A 20,413-nucleotide genomic window follows, 5' to 3' on the forward strand; every position below is an offset into this window, starting at 1 on the left:
CCGTGTCGGGTGGTGGAGGGTTTACGACACATTTATAAATAACGCGATCTAACTCAAAACGTTGATTATGAATAATATTGGTCGCGAAAAGGCCTACGTCTTAAACAGACATAACTTAAAACAAACCCCACGATTATCTGACCAAACAGCCGCTGGTAATGCACAGCTACTTACAGCATGAAGCTTGGCTGTTTCTCCCTGCTTAGCTCTTCTCTCTCTCTACTGCTGGCTGGATGTTGGGCTGAGCCTGTTTGCGGGTGTTATCCTTCTGCTCTGGCTTCTTCACACACACTGTCTGTGTGTGTGCGTGGATCGTGTTCTCGAGCGAGATCCTCACACACGCACGAGCCGTGGACTGGGCTGGGCTTGCTTCATTGATTAATTTGTGAACGGAATGAAGTCTAACACGTGGCCGGAACATCGTTTACAGCACATGCACCCCCCCCTCCTCCTCCCGTAACTGTTTGGAATTACCTCGTCATACACGAGGGGGGAGGGGGGTTCCAATGCCAATTAATTTCCTTAAACAACCTGCTCGTCATCACACCCCACCCCGCCACCACTTAAACAATGTGGTCCGCACCCTCCACACTGCACAGTCAAATTGTTTTTAATTCTCAACAGGCTTTGTACCGGGGGCTCCTACTGAGAAATTATTCTTTAAAAAAATTACAAAACAACAATCTCATCTACAGGGTGGCTCAGATGTCTTGTGAGCCCCCAATTAATTGACCCCTGCGTTTGTTTCTCCCTTTGCATGTTAATTTCTGTTTTAAATAAACTTTACTTTAAAATTGTATGCCGTTTTAGAGAATGAAATGGGGATCACAAGACATCCGGACCGCCCTGTAAATTTACGTGGAGTTTATTTTAGCCTCGGCGTTACTTGTATCACCTAGCACCGTCTCTCACAACCCAAGCCTATAACACTGGTATTCTCCCGTGAAAATGCTAACTCGGCCTCATATCCTCAGTGGGCTTTGCCAGATCGAGTGGGGATGGTTTCGTGTTGTATGTGTGTGTTGTTGGGTGATTTGTTTTGTTTCTCGAACTTTGGGGCCGTTCATAAATGACGTCACGCGATTTTGGACGATTTTTGACCCCCCCCCCTCGTCACACGACGTCACAAAAAGTCAGACCCCCCCCCCTCAAATATGACGTTACAAAGCTCTGCCCCCCCCCCCAAATTTGTTTAAACATGCTTCAAATCGCTTTAAACTATTGTCATTGTAGTGCGTATTTAATGTGCCACTGCACTCTGATGTTGTAGGAGGAAACATTTATTAAAACGTCTATTCAATTAAGTAGAACGTGTTGTCTATTTTTATTTAAAGTTTCGCAATTTGACGTGACGTCATATTTCTCACCCCCCCCCCCTCGTCACACATCGTCACAAATGTCTGATTCCCCCCCCCCCCCCCCAGGTGCGTGACGTAATTTATGGACGGCCCCTTTGCACTGCTGCCGTGTGTTTGTATTGTTCAATGTTGTAACGTTCTTACCCGCCCCTCCTGGACATCCGTGCAAAAAAAAGCTTCATAGCTCATCGGATTCCTCCAGTATAAATAAATATTCCGATTCTGCCTAGAAACGTTGCTGAAAAATCTACAGACGCCGTTCATACACTTCTTACGTCTCGAGAAGCTCTTGGGCAGCATGGTTCAACAGGCTGATGTGGTGGTTGTGACCTGGTTGAGACTAATGTACTTGTTGTGCTGAAATAAACTTGCTTTATCCAGGCACGAGACTCAGATTCAAGCCCAAGCTTACATCAATGCTGTGTTGGTATGTATGAACTTCTTTCGCACCGTACGTAGCCAACGGTGCAAATCGGAGGTGCCGGGGAATGACAACAAACTAAACACAACAAGCGGTTCTAGATTTGAAGCTTTCCTGACTGCAAGGATTCATACTCTTAGGTTTTTTCGGTAAAGTCACGTAGGGAAATAAATAAATAAATAACAATATATTAATAATAAAATACTAATAACAATCGAAATAAAATAATAAATCACATTTCGGGCGCAACACAAGCGTCCGTCATTAGGTGGGACAACCACAGCAAGAAAAAATTGCAATGCGCCCGAAGCGGTTCTAACTAAATGAGTTGTCAATTTCTAAATAATGAGTTGTCAATTTCGCTTTAAAAGTGCACAGCTCCCAGTGCCTTCCGAGTATCGGAACTCGGAAGGACGGCCGCAGAAGCGCATCTGAAAGCGCTATCCCTCCTTGGAAGACGGGATCATTTCCCCAAGTCGCCCATTCACGCGCACACGCTTCCAATGCTATTGGCATCTCTTAAATGCAACACATTTAGGATGTGGATTCCCACAAGGTTGTAACATCGAAACCGCGTCTCGAGACTTGCGCAAAACCGTGGGTCACATATATAAAGAATAATGGCACAGAACTGTTCGTTATTATTGGTTTAATGAGTGTCACGTTATACAATTGTGAACATTTTAAATAATAGGCTATTGCTTTACAAAAAAAAAACGATGATACATTTTTTTTACAACCTTCTGACAGTTTGTTGCATTTAAACGTTAAGCGACCAGATAGATATCCCTTGTGCAAAGATAAAGAGCCTCCATATAGCCTGTAACAGACTGTTGGGGCAAGTGCTGTTAGCAAGCACTTATGAAGGCCAGAACGGCACACAAGGGGGTGGTGGGTGGCCAGCACCACGCCAACCGCCTTTGTCTCCCCAGTAGCAATGTTTACACACCACACCAAATACTAAGTTTGAGGCTGAATTAACCTAGGGGAGTGCCCAGAACCGGTTCAGAAAATCGCCACTAGCGTTGTCCCGTGAGCGGGAATCGAACCCAGGTCGCCAGGTTCGTAGCGCAGCGCGCTAATCTCTCCACCACCGCTCCCCATAAACGCCCCTTGTGCAAGCACGCACACACTTTGAGCAGAACACCGTCTTGTGGCAGCGGCGAGCGTTACCATCGACGCCGGGCAACCTGCGGTTAACTTCCTTCGTGTGCCTTGGGCAATGATAGAATGACACTGGCAGTCTCCTCTCGCACACGATGCCACGGGATCTCTTAACGCTTCCCTACAGCAGCGAGCACTCGATTGTAATCCATCCCCGTGCAAAGTTACGAGACGGCCGTAGAAAAAGTGATTATTTGGCGAAATCCCACCCCCTCCCCACCCACCCCCTCCCCCACCCCGAACACTATACGCAGGTAAAGCCTTATCAAGTGACAATTCACGCAAGCCAAGGGGCCATGGTTCGTGAATTATAGCAGGAGATACCTTTTTAACCTTTTGAAACTAAGGGCGACCGGAGATTGCGTGGTGTAGCTCTGTGCGTCTGTTTGTCCACCCCTTAATGAGGAGGGTTATGATAACTCTCGCACACGCTGTCCCCCATGAGCTGCGCATGAGTATACTACGGGTGTGTTGGCGTAGTCACGTGTATTGTATTTTGAAATTAACCCGTAAAAACAAAGTTTTTCACTATAAATCCTTTATATGCGTGGCGGCTAGAGTCCTCTCGTCCTCTGGCTTGAGATGGCTGCTACTTATGGGTCAGATGATTGCCTGCCACCATTAAGCAATTGGTAATTAAATATAAAAAAAATTCCTAAAAAGTGTAAAAATTTGTAAAAAAAAATTCACGAAAATTAATTGTCACGCACAACGAGTCTGTGTGCAAAATGTCAGCTCGATTGGATCACGGGAAGTGGGTTAAAAAACGACCGAAAGATTTGCACGGTCGTAAGCGCGCAAGCAAGCAAGCAAGTGAACTTAATATAAAGGATTAAAAAAATCGGCCAATTTGATCGATGAATTGCCCAACATTTGAAGGCACAGTCCTCGAGTCTAGAGCAATGTGCTTCTTCACCTTTGCTGCAGCCTTGCAGCCCATTGCTTCTCGATCGTTAAAAAAAGTGTTGATAATAATTAGATGGGTTTGATGAAACAAAGAAGGTGTACATAATAAAGACCGCGTAACCCAAACACTTTGATTACGCGTTAAAGTAGCTGTACTCAACGTGCACCGTGCTTAATTTGTGTTTTCGATGATTTACCTTCTAAAAAAATCTGCCCGTGTCTCGCACCCCCAGATTAAGAAGAACCACTGCTCTGGAGTATAAAAGGACATCGAAAACATATATGAACGCGTTTTACTCTGACGGCTACCTGTCCATCCGTCGGGTTACGCACTGCTAATTAAATACTTACGATGACAAACGGGCATTGGGAAGCGTTACGGAATCCACACGTGTGCACGATTTTTTTGTTACAATTTTTTTTTCTGAATGGTTGAAGGTTTATTGGCGACATGAAGCAAATCACATCCGCACGAACTGGAAACGCGGGTGAATGGACACGTGAAGGTTCCAACTGCTCCTAATATCTTAATGCAACTCCCCACGACATTTGTGATTGTCCTGCATATTAAAATTTTTGTTGACAAAAATAACGCGAATCTTTAAAAAAAAATACAACGCGATATTTCATACTTCGTCTCTTTTTTTTTTTGCTACAAAACGAGTCAACTTTTTTAACACCGAAAATAAATAGCAAAGCCAGCTTTTGAGCTTTACTTGACGCACAGATGATACTCACAGTATGTAACAATATTGCATCTCTGCCTGAGTGAGGATTTAACGGGCAATTCAATCAATGACTGGGGCAACACGAACGTGATTGTTGCTCAATTATATCTCCACCCCTCATTCAAAATGTATCTTTACAGAAACCCTAAACTGATATGTAAACTTGTACAGCCTTCGCCTACACTTTGCACTCCTATCGTTTAGTTTGTTTGTTGTTGTAACGTTTTGACATCTTTGAAAAAGAGCTTTATAGCTCATGGGATTCCTCCAGTATAAATAAGTATTCTGATTAAAGTTTCCTATTCAAATTAATTGTATATTCGTTTAATGTGTTTTTATGTAATATTTTGATCTTTCTGAGCTTTGATGTTTGGTTTAAAACAAAAATTTCGATGTAATAAACCGGTACATTACTGCCTTATTGATCTCCCGTGGAAAAGAAAGTGTTGTTTAGCTTGACCGGGCTGCCATCCAGCAGTGGAGTGGTAAAGGGCTGTTGTTGCGTCAAGTCACACCGGCGAAACGGCAACTTGCAGCACGTGGCCCGGATGAGCGAGAACTCCACATCGCCGTTGGCCTCTTGCTCCCCGAACGCCGATTCGTTTTTTTCCATCGCCTGCCACTGGCCCTTGCATGGGTACGGCTCACGTTGGGCATCAGCGTGGCGCCAGTCTTTTCGCTGTCAGCATCAGCGGCAGCACCGGCCAGCGTGGTGCCAGTCCTCACGCTGGCAGCATCAGCAGTTCCAGCCAGCGTGGTGCCAATCTTCACGCTGGCAGCATCAGCAGTTCTGGCCAGCGTGTTGCCAGTCCTCACGCTGGCAGCATCAGCAGTTCCGGCCAGCGTGGTGCCAGTCCTCACGCCGGCAGCATCAGCAGTTCCAGCCAGCGTGGTGCCAGTCCTCACGCTGGCAGCATCAGGAGTTCCGGCCAGCGTGGTGCCAGTCCTCACGCCGGCAGCATCAGCAGTTCCAGCCAGCGTGGTGCCAGTCCTCACGCCGGCAGCATCAGCAGTTCCAGCCAGCGTGGTGCCAGTCCTCACGCCGGCAGCATCAGCAGTTCCAGCCAGCGTGGTGCCAATCCTCACACCGGCAGCATCAGCGCACCGAGGAGCGCGCAGAGCACCGGCCAGCGTGCCGAGCGGCACGGCGACGCGCCAGACGGCCACACCGGAGTCTCGGTGGAGAAGACCGCGTCCGAGTGGTTGCGTGGCACGGGGAGGTTGCAAATGTTTCCTTCGCAGCACGACACGCACTCCTGACGGGGAGGGCGGCAAACGAAAAACGCGAACTTAACGACGAAGGGAAACGGTAGCCACCGTTGCCCCCAGAAGGTTCCGACCGAACGTGGTTCACCCGCTACAACATATACGGATGAGAAAAAAAAATGACGTTTACGAAGGAAAATGGTGAAAAGCGTGCAAAGAAGCTAGAGAGAAACACGCTTGGAATTACCCCCCCCCGACAGAGAAATGAGCACATGGATCGGGCAACACGGACAAAGTCTCCAAAGTTGACGTTCATTTTCTACAGTGAAGCCTGCACGAGCCATCATAGCTACGGCTGCCACCTTCTCGGGTACAAAAGGAAAATGGGAATATCACGGGGAGAAGAATATCTCCCGAAAGGGCGGGGGGGGGGGGGGGGAAATAACTACTTCACATTGCGAAGTCTTGAGAGGCATAGTGTTATTGCGTAAGTGACAAAATATGCGACGTTTAATGTCCTCGGGACAACTCGGAGATTTCTCAGGACAACAACAGGACCATCCCGGGAAACCCAGGACGGGTAGCAACCCTTGTGAACCGCCAAAGCAATATATTAAGTCTGCCTTCAAAACTCACCTCTTTAAACACTCGCCTTCACCCTACGCCTAGTTTTGGCCGTTTACCCTGCAGGTTCCGTTAATTTCCTGGCTTTCCGTAAAACGGCACATCTACGGATGCAATGTGCCACTTAACAAATGTAAATCGTTCTTCTTATCCATAATTACAGGTTTTTTTGGGTTAGATCGCGTAAATATATAATTAGCAAGGTTTATCACGTTACTCGTTGGCTGTGTCAGATGGTTGGCGGATTTAACGACACATTTATATATTTACGCGATCTAATCCAAAACAACTCTATTATGGATGATATTGGTCGAGAAAGCCTATTTACTAATTCTACTTATTATTATTCTACTTATCATCATCATCACTATTAAAGGAAAAGGTTTAAGCAGCCTCGGCCGCGAGCACCCGGCCGGGCGAGACTTGGGAGTTGGGCGGCTCGCTTACCGTGCGGCGCGCCGCGTCGGCGAGCGTCCGGCACCCCGTGGTCCCGACGCAGTCGTGCACGGCCACGCAGCGCTTGGTGACCGACTCGCTGGCGCCGAGCCCGTCCATGAGGTGGCGCGTGTAGCAGTAGCGCGAGCCTGCGCGGCGGCACACACGTCGCACGCAGCGGCGCACTCGCGAGTCGCACCACGGCACGCACGTCGCACCGGTGCGTTTCCGTTTGCTGTCCTTCCCCCCCCGCCCGCACCTCCGATTAGCGCGGAGGCGCGGTGTTTACTACACGCCACGCCGGGTGCTCGTTTGAGGCCGAGTCGACCTAGGGGAGGACCCGGGACCGGTTCAGATAATCGTCACTGGCGGTGGTGGCCGCGAGCCGGGAATAGAACTCTGGACGCAGGGTTTGTAGCGCAGCGTGCTAACCGCTACACCGCCGCTCCCCACATCCCATATAAGACAAAGATCCCCCGCATAGCCTTAATAGACTGTTGGGACAAGTGCTGTTAGTAAGCACCTATGAAGGCCGGCAGGGCACACGAGGGGTGGGTGGGTGGCCAGCACCATGCTCGGCCGCCTTTGTCTCCCCAGTGGCGATGTTTACACACCACCACACCAGGTACTCATTTAAGGCTGAGTTCGACTTACATCCCATACACCGCACACACAGCTCACACACAACACACGTGTCGCACGCTTCACACAAGCCACACTCATCGCAAGTGATATTCCTCCTCTTAGGGGCCGTCCATAAATGACATCACGCGATTTTGGACGATATTAGACCCCCCCCTCGTCACACGGGGTCACAAAAAGTCAAACCCGCCCTTAAATATGACGTCACAAAGCTCTGCCCCCCCCCCCAAAACCACATTTCCATTTTGAAAATAAAACATGCTTCAAATCGCTTTAAACTATTGTCATTGTAGTGCGTATTTAATGTGGCGCTGTACTCTGATGTTGTAGGAGTGTTGTTATATTTATTTAAAGTTGTGCATTTTGATGTGATGTCACATTTCTCAAACCCCCCCCCATCACACATCGTCACAAATGTCTGACCCCCCCCCCCCCAGGTGCGTGACGTCATTTATGGACGGCCCCTTAACGATGTTCTCATTCCGTGCATACGAAGAAGTGCAAATCTGGACAGATATGGAAAAGGATTGATCCAAGCTCCATTGTTACATCATCCGAATCTTCATTTATCCTGGAGGAATCCGATGAGCTATGAAGCTCTTTTTTTGCAGATGTCCAGTCGAGGTGGGTCAGAGAGTTATTACGACGAAGCCCCACGTGCCCTGCGAAGAGAATGTCGTCCGCGTCTCTTGTGCGATAAGCAAAGGATGCAGAACAACACGGAGACCTGGTAAGAGAAGGCTTCACGCGGAAGGAGCGATGGGCGTTCACCCTATGGGGTGCCACATACTACGGTGATAACGACAGAGTGGCAGCCTCGGGTCGTAACTTCGACCATTGAGATGGATTGATGAAATCCGCCCGGGTGCGGCTGGATTTTGTTACTGTTTGGTTCTTTCGGTAAAGTCACGTAGGTATAAAATAAAATAAATCACGACGTTTCGGGCGCAACACAAGCGTCCATCGTCAGGTGGGAAAGCATGGTCTGCTGCTGAGGCAGACTGTTTTAAAAGGTTTGAAATGGGTGTAGCCCAAGGGTCATAAAGAAGTGGCTGGGGCTAGTGATGCTAATATGAGAAATTAGCATGACCCTTGAGCTACACCCATTTCAAACCTTTTAAAACAGTCTGCATCAGCAGCAGACCATGCTTTCCCACCTGATGACGGACGCTTGTGTTGCGCCCGAAACGTCGTGATTTATTTAATTTCTACCTACGTGACTTTCCCAAAAGAATCAAAGAGTGTGGATTACTGCAGTCACGAAAGCTTCAAATCAAGATGGATTCTGTTATATCGCGAGACATGGTGACCTGGAGAGGCCTTCATCCAGCCGTGGATTGATCACAGCTAATGGTGACGGCGACGACGACGACGATGATGGCATGTATATGTTCATCGATGCAACCGAGTCTCACCTTGTGGGCAGAAGACATCCGGGGCCCAGCGATTGCAATCGTAATTGTCACGGGCATCTTCACACGTGAAGCATTTGAAGCCACCAGGAAATGGGGTTGCTGGTGTGTGAAGATATGGTGGGGGTTGGGGGGGTGGAAATAAACACGTTTGAAAATGAAATTACATCACTTTGTTCACGTCGCTTCTGGCAGAAGAGCCTCCGCCACGGAGTAGCCCTCCTCAAGAGTATGTTGGTCTACTCTTCCAACAGTCGGAATCAAAAGTCCAAAAAGTGTCTGCATGCTCAGATGAGCGTAAAACCTCATAGCAGAGCGTGTGGAAAAGTGAGACCCCTACTACATGGGAGGATCAAAAGGCCAACTTGAAGGATTTTTTTTCAGAAGTCCTATGAAAAACATCTTCTGCAGCCATATTACGACACGCGCCTATGCACTTCTCTGTAAGATTTCCGAAAGGATTCCTCGCCTCATTGGCATGATGCCGATAACACAATTGAAATACATTGTTAAAAAAAAAAAAAACAACGACGGATGTGACGTAGAAATGGAAATGCATTGTAAAGAGAACCGCATTTCATTGCAAGAAACACACATTCACGTGTGCGTACATCTTTAGTTGGACAGCGCAAGAAATACGAGTGAGAAATATTTGGCAGCGAGCAACTGGAGCCTATGATGAGGAGCCAAAGGGCCCATTAGAGTAGCTCTTATTGGTATTGCCATTGACACGGGGATTTATTCCTTATGTGCAGGTATCACAAGGCCCCCGTGCAAAACGATGTTGGGGTTATTTCCAGATTGGGTTAAACCCACACCACTCAGCCACTCTGCCGGGGCACGATTATATGGCTTTGCTCTGCCGGTCCAAAAGTCTTGGGGAGTCTGCCATTTTCTCATGTCCGTTTTAGAAAGGTGTCTGTACGTATGTGGAACTTCTTTCGCACCGTACATAGCCAACTGTGCTGAACTAAACTATTTCAATGTTACCAGGTAAGGCCCACTGAGCTATATAGCCCTTTTGCAAAAGCGACCTGGCCACAAATGATGGCTCAACAATGTGGCTTATCACGATGTGGACATGTATAGCAGCCGAATACTCCAAAACGCACGTTGATTCTAAATGTAGAGGGGAAACCCAGAGGGAAAACCCGGGAAAAAATCCACGCGACCACGGGGAAAACATGCAAACTCCCAAAATGCAGACGTCAGGGTCGGGATTGGACCCACGACCTCCTGCATACCAGGCGAGGTAGTTGACATCTCGTCACCGTGATGCCCAATTGTAGCCAACCGTGTAATATAAATTTCAGCTCAACTGGGCATCATTAAGGCAGTGTGGCTCCGCGACATCAATGCCTTGATTGTGCCCAAGACTGTTGTTGTACAAAAAGAGTTCTCCGTAAACATTCAGAGCTTTCTTTAAAAAAAATGTTGTATGTCCAAAATGGGAGTGAGATGTCCTCTCCAGCTGAACCATAGTTCAAACAGTCAGCCGGGTAAAAAAAAACACAAGTAATAATGTGGTGACAGAGACCAATGTGCATGCATTGCCCATACAAACACAGGCATCTGAGCAAAAGTGCAATGCCATTAGGATGAACTGGGTTCGACACAGCAATGATGAATCCGAGGCATCCCTCTGTGTTTAAACAGAGCGGGGAGCACCTCGTTCACGACGGCGATGGAGCGTGAAATAACTTTGGACTCTCCAAAGTTTTACGCGACTTGTACCTTGTGTTTGCCCGAAGTTAAAACTGTCAGCAGCCCAGTCCGTAAATTGTTTGCACATCGCGCGGTGATTAATGAACATGAGCACAAAGCCAAACGTGTGATTGTGGCATTAAGAAGGGGTCAGGCCTAATCCTGACCCTGACCCCAGAACAACCTCTTGCAGTAACTTAACGGTGATTTTTTTCTCCCATCCCCTCCCCGTCTTAAATTTATTGTTCGTTTGTCTTTTGGAAACCCATTACTGGGCTCGCTTGTTGTTGTTGTTGTTGGAACAGTCTCCAATCAGGCATGTGGCTTGAACGAGTGACATGTAATGCATTAATGCAGTGTTAGTTGGCGACCCAGTTTTACACGTGGAATTGTAGTGGATTCATTTTCAAATGTACTTTTTCAATAATTTCAGCACGATTGTCATAGCGGTGTACGTCTGTTTAACGTCTTCCGCGGCGTACGTAGCCGACCGTGCTAACCGGAGGTGCGGAAAGACAACAAACTAAAGCCAAAAGGCAGTTCTCAAGAAGTGAGTTTTGAATCTAGATTTAAAAGTGCATAGCTCCAGTGGCTTCCTAATATCGGAATGAAGAGCGTTCCAGACGGCCGCAGAAGCGCGTCTGAAAGTGCACGATTTGGTGACCACCGTCTGTGTTCGGTGGCCAGCAGCCAGAAGACGCTGCTGCTGCTGCGAGGATGACCAGGAGTTCGCGTGATGGTTTATTCTCCTGTCACGTCACGAGACGAAGTATCCACTCGGAAGGAACTCCCATAGCACAGTGAAACCGTTCACGAACGACCCACGGAAGCAGATATCACAGAGCTACCTCTGAGATCCCTTCAAGTGACCTCTGGTCGACACAGTAGAGGGCAACACTTGGAATATTGTAAAACTTTGCATGGCATTGCCATAACCCCCCCCCCCCTCACCTCCGAATTGTTAACTTAACACATTCCTGCGGAGGGAGCTGGTAGGAACGTTGGGTTTCTTGGTCAATGGCCAGGGTGAACGGCGGCGTGGTGGATTCCGCAAATATGGCCGACTGTGAGGGCGGGCACAAGCCGGCGTGAGTAGGTTAAACGTTGAGTTTTATAAGGGCATCACGGGGTGACCAGCCCCACCCCTCCCACCCCCACCCAGCCCCACCCTAGCCACCCAGCCCCTCCCCAGCCGCTCCACCCAGCCCTTCTCCACCCTCCCCACCCAGCCCCTCCCCACCCTCCCCTTCCCACCCAGCCCCACCCTCCCCATCCAGCCCCTCCCCACCCAGCCCATCCTTGCACGACGGACACAATAATCCCATGTGGGCTGGTATAACCAGGAGGTTCCTACCAGTATTAAATGTACAAGCTTGATGAATGTAAACCGTAACGCGGTAGTCGTTAGTAACAGTGGCTCGATCGCGAGGTGCCAGTCCACACCCTGGCCGGGGCTCGACTCTGCACTTCATCCCTCTCCGAGTATCACTTCGTGGGAAGTTAAAAACGACTGCTCCATGGATAGACTCACCCACCACCATAGGCATGTGGAATTCCTACCACTGCTCGGCCTGACAAACGGGAGGTGAGTACCGGCCCACACATCCACCCATCCATCCATCGCTAGAGCAATCCAATGGTGGGAATTCCACATTACCATGACGAGAGACAGTTTTGACATCCCACAAATAAGGTACATTGTTTAATCGCTTCCAGTGGCATGATTGCCTGGGTTAAACCCCCAAGACAGATTTGAAATGCAAACTTTGTGATCATGAGATGGGTCCACAAACCCACAGCCAGGCTCCAACTGGCTTGCGGTAACGGTTAATCTTCGACACGTTATATATCTGTCAAACAAGAGACTTTGCCCCAGCTTAGTGTGTTCTTATCACTCATCAGCAAGCCACAGATGGTTATACAACTGTGGTGGTGGTTAAGCGGTTAATTACACAATTTATGTAAATAGAGTATTTATAATGTTAGTTTGAGTACCATATAAATAACCTAACCGGCCATGGATACCCATAGGCATCTATATGCATTTATTATCCCCCCCCCCCCACTTCGCGCAAGAAATGATCACAAGTGACGTCATCACATCTACCCCTCTATTTCAGGAACGAAACAGGAGGATTTCTCCACAAATCTGGCTGTCGCCTGATGAAGCTAGTTGTAATTACTGGCGAAATGTTGTTCTCGGGTTGTAAATGTTGTGGCTTTGCTCTCCGACACACCGGTGTGCTGTACTAGTGACGAATTGGCATTTTCTGTTTACGTGACAAACCTTATCAATTGGCTGTGGCACGAAAGCCTACTATGGGGCCGTCCAAAAATGATGTCACGCGATTTTGTACGATTTTTGACTCCCCCCCCCCCCCCCCCCCATGCTTCAAATCGCTTTATATAATTGTCATTGTAGTGCGTATTTAATGTGGCGATGCACTGTGATGTTGTAGGAAAAAACATTTATTAAAAAGTCTACTTAAATAAGTAGAACGTGTTGTCTATATTTATTTAAAGTTGCGCATTTTGATGTGACGTCACATTTCTCAACCCTCCCCCCCTCGTCACACATCGTCACAAATGTCTGACCCCCCCCCCCCCCAGGTGCGTGACGTCATTTATGGACGCCCCTACGTGTTAAACTGATAGTAGTTATAACTTTATTATAATAACTTTATTATAGTTATAACTGTATTTTTTCCCCTGGTCTCTTGAAAGAGACACTTGGTATCACAGTGGGAACTCACCAGGACATGATGATAATTTATTATTATTGATAAACATAGCACTTTATGCTGATGATGATTGTTGATGGTAGTAATTCATAATTTAATAATTACGACGACAATAATGCTAATTGCTGATTGTCGATTATTGTAATGATGATACTGCCAGTGAAACTGATCATTGGTGGTGTTGATAATGACGATAATAACGATCATCACGAATGATGGTAGTGATTAAATTATTTTGATAACTGACCATTTCTACGATTTATAATTAGTTTATTTTGGGGCTAGATCGTCTAGGTATGTTATAACTAAAATGCTCCACCGCCCAAGGTTACAAGTGCAACGGCTCGGGATGAACATGGTGACGGAATTAAGAAAATTATTTCCACGTGCAGCGTCACTCTTGTATAAAAGCGGTGACGTTTAAGGCAACGACCCTACTTCGTAGAACGTAAACACAGGCCGCAGAGAGTGAGAGAGCGTCAATACGGGTGAGCGACTGCACTTAACACCACCGGTCATCAGTAAACGTTGACACAATTGGAAAAAATAACTTCTGCAACACGCGGTGAACGCGATGCCGCTAGGCCATGTCACTGCCCCCAAATGATATTGCCCTAAAAAGGAAAATACAATTGTATTATGTATCTGCTGTGAAGGGCGAATTGCCCGAAACGTCGCCTATTATATATTTTAAGGCAGCGTCTTATTGTTGTTATTGTAGTGTTCCAAAGCAGCAGCGTCCCCAAATAATTTGTTCAAATTATAATATTGGAGTTTATCTTCTTGGTTCTTTCGGTAAAGTCACGTAGAAGGGAAATAATAAAATAATAAAAATAAAACATAAAAAATACAATGTTTTATTTTTATTATTTTATTATTTCCCTTCTACGTGATTTTACCGAAAGAACCAAGAAGATGAATCCCTGCAGTCACGAAAGCTTTAAATCGAAATATTGGAGTGTATTGTTATCATCATCATCATCATGCTACTGATGATGAATGTGTGTATGCTGAACTTTGTTCGCACCATACGTAGCCAACCGTGCTAATCGGATGTGCCGGAGGGGGGAGCGGGGTGAACGACAAACTAAAACACACACACAAAGAGTAGTTTTAAAGATGACAATAATTTGTGATCGTGACGGCGATGTTACGGTGATGATGATGTTACGGTGATGATGACAATACGTCGATGCGTACTCGGAGGTGCACACTCACTGGCTGGGTAAAGCTGAACGATGTCTTGTGCCGTGAAGTCTCTTCCTCCTCTTCCTCCTCCTCCTCCAGCTGCCACCACAAGCAGCACCACGCGCGACATCCAGCAGAGAGCGACTCCGATGATCAACACCACGGCGCCGGGCAGGCTCATGGCATCGTGTGTCCCACACACATACACACACCCTCGTCTACAGATAGATAAGCCACATATATAGACAAAGACAAGACCCCCCGTATAGCCTTAACATACTGTAGGGGCAAGTGCTGTTAGCGAACACCTATGAAGGCCGAAACGGTACACGAGGGGGTGGGTGGCCAGCACCACGCCCGACCGCCTTTGTCTCCCCAGTGGCGATGTTTATACACCGCACTAGGTACTCATTTGAGGCTGAGTCGACCTAGGGGAGGCCCAGGACCGGTTCAATTAATCGTCACTGGTGTTGGCCGTGAGCGGGAATCTAACCCGGGTCGCCAGGTTCATAGCGCAGCGCGCTAACCGCTACACTACCGCTCCCCACTACATACACACACATACACCCTAGTCTACAGATAGATAGCTACACACACACACATACACCCTAATCTACAGATAGATAGCTACATACACACACATACACCCTAGTCTACGGATAGCTATATTTTTCAGTCTTCAGTTTCATGTATTTGGTATAGCTCTGTGGGCCATTCGGCTCTTGAATCGAGTGCAACCGCAACAAACAAAAACATGAACAAGAAACATCTTAAAGCGGCTACGCGCAAACAGAAAAATCCAGGAAAAAACAGCAAAGTCTTCCAGAAAATGCACCGCATATCAACGCTGTGTGCAAAAATCCAAGTGGGATGCAAATAAAACAATAACAACCATAAGACAAGTTATATTAAAATTATCAGTCTAACTCTGTACTTCAACAAACAAATATGGCTAAGCAAAAACGTTTTCGAAATCACCACAATAAAGCTATAAAAGCAACGTAACAGTGATCATAGGAACTGTGATTAAAATGTTACAATAAACGATATACATAACATGTACGACGAAACTTTTCAGCCATAGCTGGCTGCACGAGTCACTCCATAACAGCAGAAGTAACAGTAGGAGTATCAACAATTTTCAATGCACACACACACAAGCTACACGTGCACGTACAAGCTTGTCGATACGACGCACCCGACTGCCGGTCTGTAATACACTGATCGCACACAGCACGCCCACAGATGGTCAGTCTCAGCTCGTGTGTGATTGAGTGAGTGTGAGTGAGTGTGTGTGAGTGAGTGTGTGAGTGAGAGTGTGTGAGTGTGTGTGTGAGTGTGTGTGAGTGAGTGTGTGAGTGTGTGTGAGTGTAAGTGAGTGTGTGTGAGTGTGAGAGTGTGGGAGTGTGTGAGTGTGTGTGAGTGAGTGAGCGTGTGTGAGAGTAAGTGTGTGTGAGTGTGTGTGACTGAGTGTGTATGAGAGTGAGTGTGTGTGAGAGTGAGTGTGTGTGAGAGTGTGTGAGAGTGTGAGTGAGTGTGAGTGAGTGTGAGTGAGTGTGTGAGTGTGTGTGAGTGTGAGAGTGTGGTGTGTGAGTGTGTGTGAGTGTGAATGAGTGTGTGTGAGTGTGTGAGTGAGTGTGAGTGAGTGTGTGAGTGAGTGTGAGTGAGTGTGAGTGAGTGTCAGTGATTGTGTGTGAGTGAGTGTGAGTGAGTGTGAGTGAGTGTGAGTGAGTGTGTGAGTGAGTGTGAGTGAGTGTATGAGTGAGTGTGAGTGAGTGTGTGAGTGTGTGCGCACACGTGAGATGTCAAAGCTGTCGTGAGTCTCGCTGTCACCCTCTCAGGCATCGCTTAGCTCTCTGCTACGGAGGAAGGCACATCGTCCGAAACGTCGCCGACTATTTACAATCTTGTTTTCTTCCCTTTGGGCAAAGTCACCGATGATGGGATGGAGTGTGCTTGAGGTTGTTGTTGTTGTTGTTTTTGCTACTTGTTTTGGGCCACGCTGTGTGAACGTGTGTGTTCAGTTGTTAAAGTGAAACGTCACTCTGCCTTCATGCGTGATCCGCGATTTGTTAGCGGATCACGCAATAGCCTAAGTGTATTGTGGGTTATAATTCTGTGTATAACTGGACATTCTGAAAAAAAATGCTTCTTTACATCGAAGTATATTTTAATCGTGCATTTCAGAACACATGCAAAGAGTGGTTATATACACTGCGTGTGCATGTGTAATGCCATCAACACTAACATGCATCTGCAATGTGTATGTGCACTATGCGTATAATATATGCATATGTACGTGTGCGTAATGCGTAAATATGCACTACATGTGTATAAATGATGCGCTACTATATATGGTACAATTTGACATTTAAAAGGTGTTGTGTATGTCTGGCTATACTCATATATATACGTTCATTTGTTTGTGCGGTGTACAGCTAAACTGCAATAGGCGACCGAATGTGTTGTTTACACACAGCTCGTATAATAATAATTATCAGGGTTTTTTCGGTAAAGTCACGTAGGTAAAAAATGTAATTTAGTTAGATCATTTTTGCATGGTTAATAACATCTAACTAATTTTATTTTTTTTACCTACGTGACTTTACCGAAAAAACCTAAGAATATGAATCCTTGCAGTCACGAAAGCTTCAAATCTAGAAATAATTATCAGAACTGCTGTACTCACCCGGCCGATGTGTCCTCCCCTCCGCCTCCATCAACCCGCGCCGCCCAGCATGGCGAAGTATGGTCATGCAACCTCACAAGTGCGACGCCTTCATCCACAGCAGTGGATTAACAAAGGGGGCTGCTGTGGAGGTTTACGCACGCGGCCCTGTTCTAGATTTCATTAAAGAACGCACGTGCACACTTGCGACCCCCACTTCTCAACTTTTTCTCGGGATGCGCGAGTTCTTATATAGACTCTAGCAACACACCCCTCTCATCCACCCCACCCACCTCTCCGTGCACTCCTCTCCCCACCTTTGCCCCACCCTCCCTCTCCACGAACCTGCACCAAAGACAAAGGTCCCCCGTGTAGCCTGCAACAGGCTGTTGGGGCAAGTGCTGTTCAACCTACGAAGGCCGGGACGGCACACGAGGGGGTGGGTGGCCAGCTCCACGCCGGGCCGCCTTTGTCTCCCCAGTGGCGGTGTTTACTACACACCGCACCAGGTACTCATTTGAGGCTGAGTCGACCTAGGGGAGGACCAGGACCGGTTCAGATAATCGTCATTGGTGTTGGCCGTGAGCGGGAACACACACACTAACACACAAAAAGACGAATATTTCCCCGTATAGCCTTAACAGACTGTTGGGGCAAGTGCATGGATTCGATCCCAACCCTAACGCCTGTAGATTTGGAGTTTTCATGTTCTCCACGTGGTCGCGTGGATTTTTTTCTGGGTCCTTCGGTTGTTCTCTCCACATTTAGAAACAACGCGCGTTTTAGAGTATGCGGCTATTGCTATACATTTCCACGTGATACGCCACTTCGTTGAGTTGTAATTTGTGGCCAGGTCGCTTCTGAAACATCAGCTATACAGCTCCGTGGACCTTAGCTGCTCATATAAAACATAGTTTAGTTTCGTAGCGTAGCGCGCTAACCACTGCGCCACCGCTCCTGCATCTCACCGCACTCACCATCACGCAATGCTACAAATGCTACGGGCCCCGCACTTTCAAGGGCCCCGCGCTAAATGCTTTCAAGCTATCAATTCCGGTTCAGTGATTCTGCACTTGCTCTATTACTATAGTACTATACTGCCTTCAACTTTTATGAACGACCGGGTGTTTAAGGTTAGCGATTTTTCATATTATCTGGCTGTATAGCAAATTTAAAAAAGTGCAATTACTTTACTATGCAATAAAATTAAAACATGTTTTTAATATGTATGTGTTTAGGGCCCCTTTATAACATATCCAACATGCCTTAATCCGGCACTGCCAATGACGCACGCTCTGTTGAGACTGGCCGCTGTGTGTACGACCTGTCAAGCAGGACGGATGGATTTGCCTGTTGTGGACGGCTCGGAATGTGTGGTTGTGAGCTACTGGCCGCAACTGGAGTTTTATCACTTTAGGTGGCACTCCCATTGTCCATCATCAGTTGTTGCAGGCACGCGGCTCCACATTGCACGATCGTAAACCTGCCCCTTCCGTCCTTATCACCTGCTGTTAAGATGTGGGGTTTTGTTTTAGCACCTGCCCGTGGTATTTTTGAGTAGGGGAAACCTTTCAGGCTGTGTCTGTATGTCTGTATGTATGTGGTGTGCAAACATCGCCACTAGGGAGACAAAGGCGGCTGGGCGTGGTGCTGACCACCCGCCCCCTCGTGTGCCGCGCCGGCCTTCAAAGGTGCTCGCTAACAGCACTTGCCCCAACAGTCTGTTCAGGCTATACGGGGAATCTTTTTCTTTGTGCCTTCATAGGTGCTCGCTAACAGCACTTGCCCGAACAGTCTGTTCAGGCTATACGGGGAATCTTTTTCTTTGTGCCTTCATAGGTGCTCGCTAACAGCACTTGCCCCAACAGTCTGTTCAGGCTATACGTGGAATCTTTTTCTTTGTGCCTTCATAGGTGCTCGCTAACAGCACTTGCCCCAACAGTCTGTTCAGGCTATACGGGGGATATTTGTCTTTGTATGCCTGAGTGGAGAGCGGTGGCGAAGTGGTTAGCGCGTTGCGCTCACGGTCAACACCAGTGACGATTACCTGAACCGGTTCTGGGCCTCCCCGAGGTTGATTCAGCCTCAAATGTGTATCCGGTGCGATGCGTAAACATCGTCACTTTGGAGACAAATGGGGTAGGGTATGGTGCTGTCGACCCACCCCCTCGTGTAGATTTCCGGCCTCCAGATGTGTTCGCTAACAGCACTTGCCCCAACAGTCTGTTTAGGCTATACAGGGGATATTTTCTTTTGTATGCGTATGAGTAGCGGTGGCGCAGTGGTTAGCGCGCTGTGCTACCAACCCCGACGAACCGAATTCGATTCTCATCTCACAGCTAACATCGGTGACGAATATCAAAACCGGTTCTGGGCATTCTCCTAAGTCGACTCAGCCTTAAAACAACGAGTACCCGGAGTGAGTATGCGTATGTATGAAAGTCTACTGGCTGCATACAAAAAACAAACAACCCACTCACCTCTCGTCCATTCTTTCCAAATTAATCATTCATTTCTGATTACGAAACCTCGGTGCAGATGTTTAAATTGCCCATTGTTCTCTGTGTACTGCCTCTTCCCGTTTGATTCTCAGGCAGACTTTATCCGGCCCTTGTGACGTTCCCAAGACTCTTATCTTGAGTTACACACGGAGCGCTATGATGATCTGGCTTGATAATCTGTTAACAACTTGGCCTGCCGGTTATTGACAGTGTGGTCAAAGGTGCATTGATCTGTGTCCCTTACAAAACACTGTGTGTATCTGAAAACAAAAGACAAAAGTAAATGCAATATGGTCAGGTCGGTTAATTGTTTGGCAAAATGAATGAGTTTCATGTGTTTTTATTTGGTCATAAGGAAAGCCCACTCGAAACCAATACGCCATTTGACTGGCTCACAGCCCACATTCCTTACAATATCAGTAATCCTTTAACTTGTTTTAACGAAGATAGGTCACCAAGTGTAGAGATGGAGCGATGACGTTAGCTTGTGTGCAGGGGCGTGGTGGATTGGTTCATCGAGAATTTCAGCCAGTAGTTTATATGAAGTGTGTGTGTTGCCAATACCATATATTAAATCCAGTAGCAATGCGTTTAACGAGCCTGACTTTCATGATGAGAGACATAAGGTCGAAGAAACCGGTCTAGCGTTTGCTTATTCTTGGTTCTTTCGGTAAAGTCACGTAGAAGGGAAATAATAAAATAATAAAAATTAAAC

At 47.2% G+C, this 20,413-nt stretch overlaps 1 protein-coding gene across 3 annotated transcripts; it reads right to left on the reverse strand.

The window, feature by feature from the left end:
- Window positions 1-4,576: 4,576 nt before the first annotated feature.
- On the reverse strand, window positions 4,577-17,403 carry LOC133349735 (ly6/PLAUR domain-containing protein 6-like). 3 transcript variants are annotated; one of them, XM_061563439.1, is made up of 6 exons: window positions 17,219-17,403; window positions 15,707-15,739; window positions 14,560-14,747; window positions 8,900-8,998; window positions 6,855-6,991; window positions 4,577-5,833 (listed from the first exon to the last, which is right to left on the reverse strand). In XM_061563439.1, exons 3-6 carry the CDS (start codon window positions 14,708-14,710, stop codon window positions 5,660-5,662), a joined length of 561 nt encoding a protein of 186 aa, XP_061419423.1. In that variant the 5' UTR covers window positions 14,711-14,747; window positions 15,707-15,739; window positions 17,219-17,403; the 3' UTR covers window positions 4,577-5,659. The 3 variants fall into 3 exon arrangements, with proteins under 3 accessions (XP_061419423.1, XP_061419421.1, XP_061419422.1); XM_061563437.1 differs by lacking the exon at window positions 15,707-15,739; XM_061563438.1 differs by lacking the exon at window positions 17,219-17,403 and having other exon boundaries at window positions 15,707-17,192.
- Window positions 17,404-20,413: the final 3,010 nt, after the last annotated feature.

Source organism: Lethenteron reissneri, chromosome 31 (genome assembly GCF_015708825.2).
Source record: "Lethenteron reissneri isolate LAM-NWPU_2019-01 chromosome 31, ASM1570882v1, whole genome shotgun sequence".
Taxonomy (NCBI): Eukaryota; Metazoa; Chordata; class Hyperoartia; order Petromyzontiformes; family Petromyzontidae; genus Lethenteron; species Lethenteron reissneri.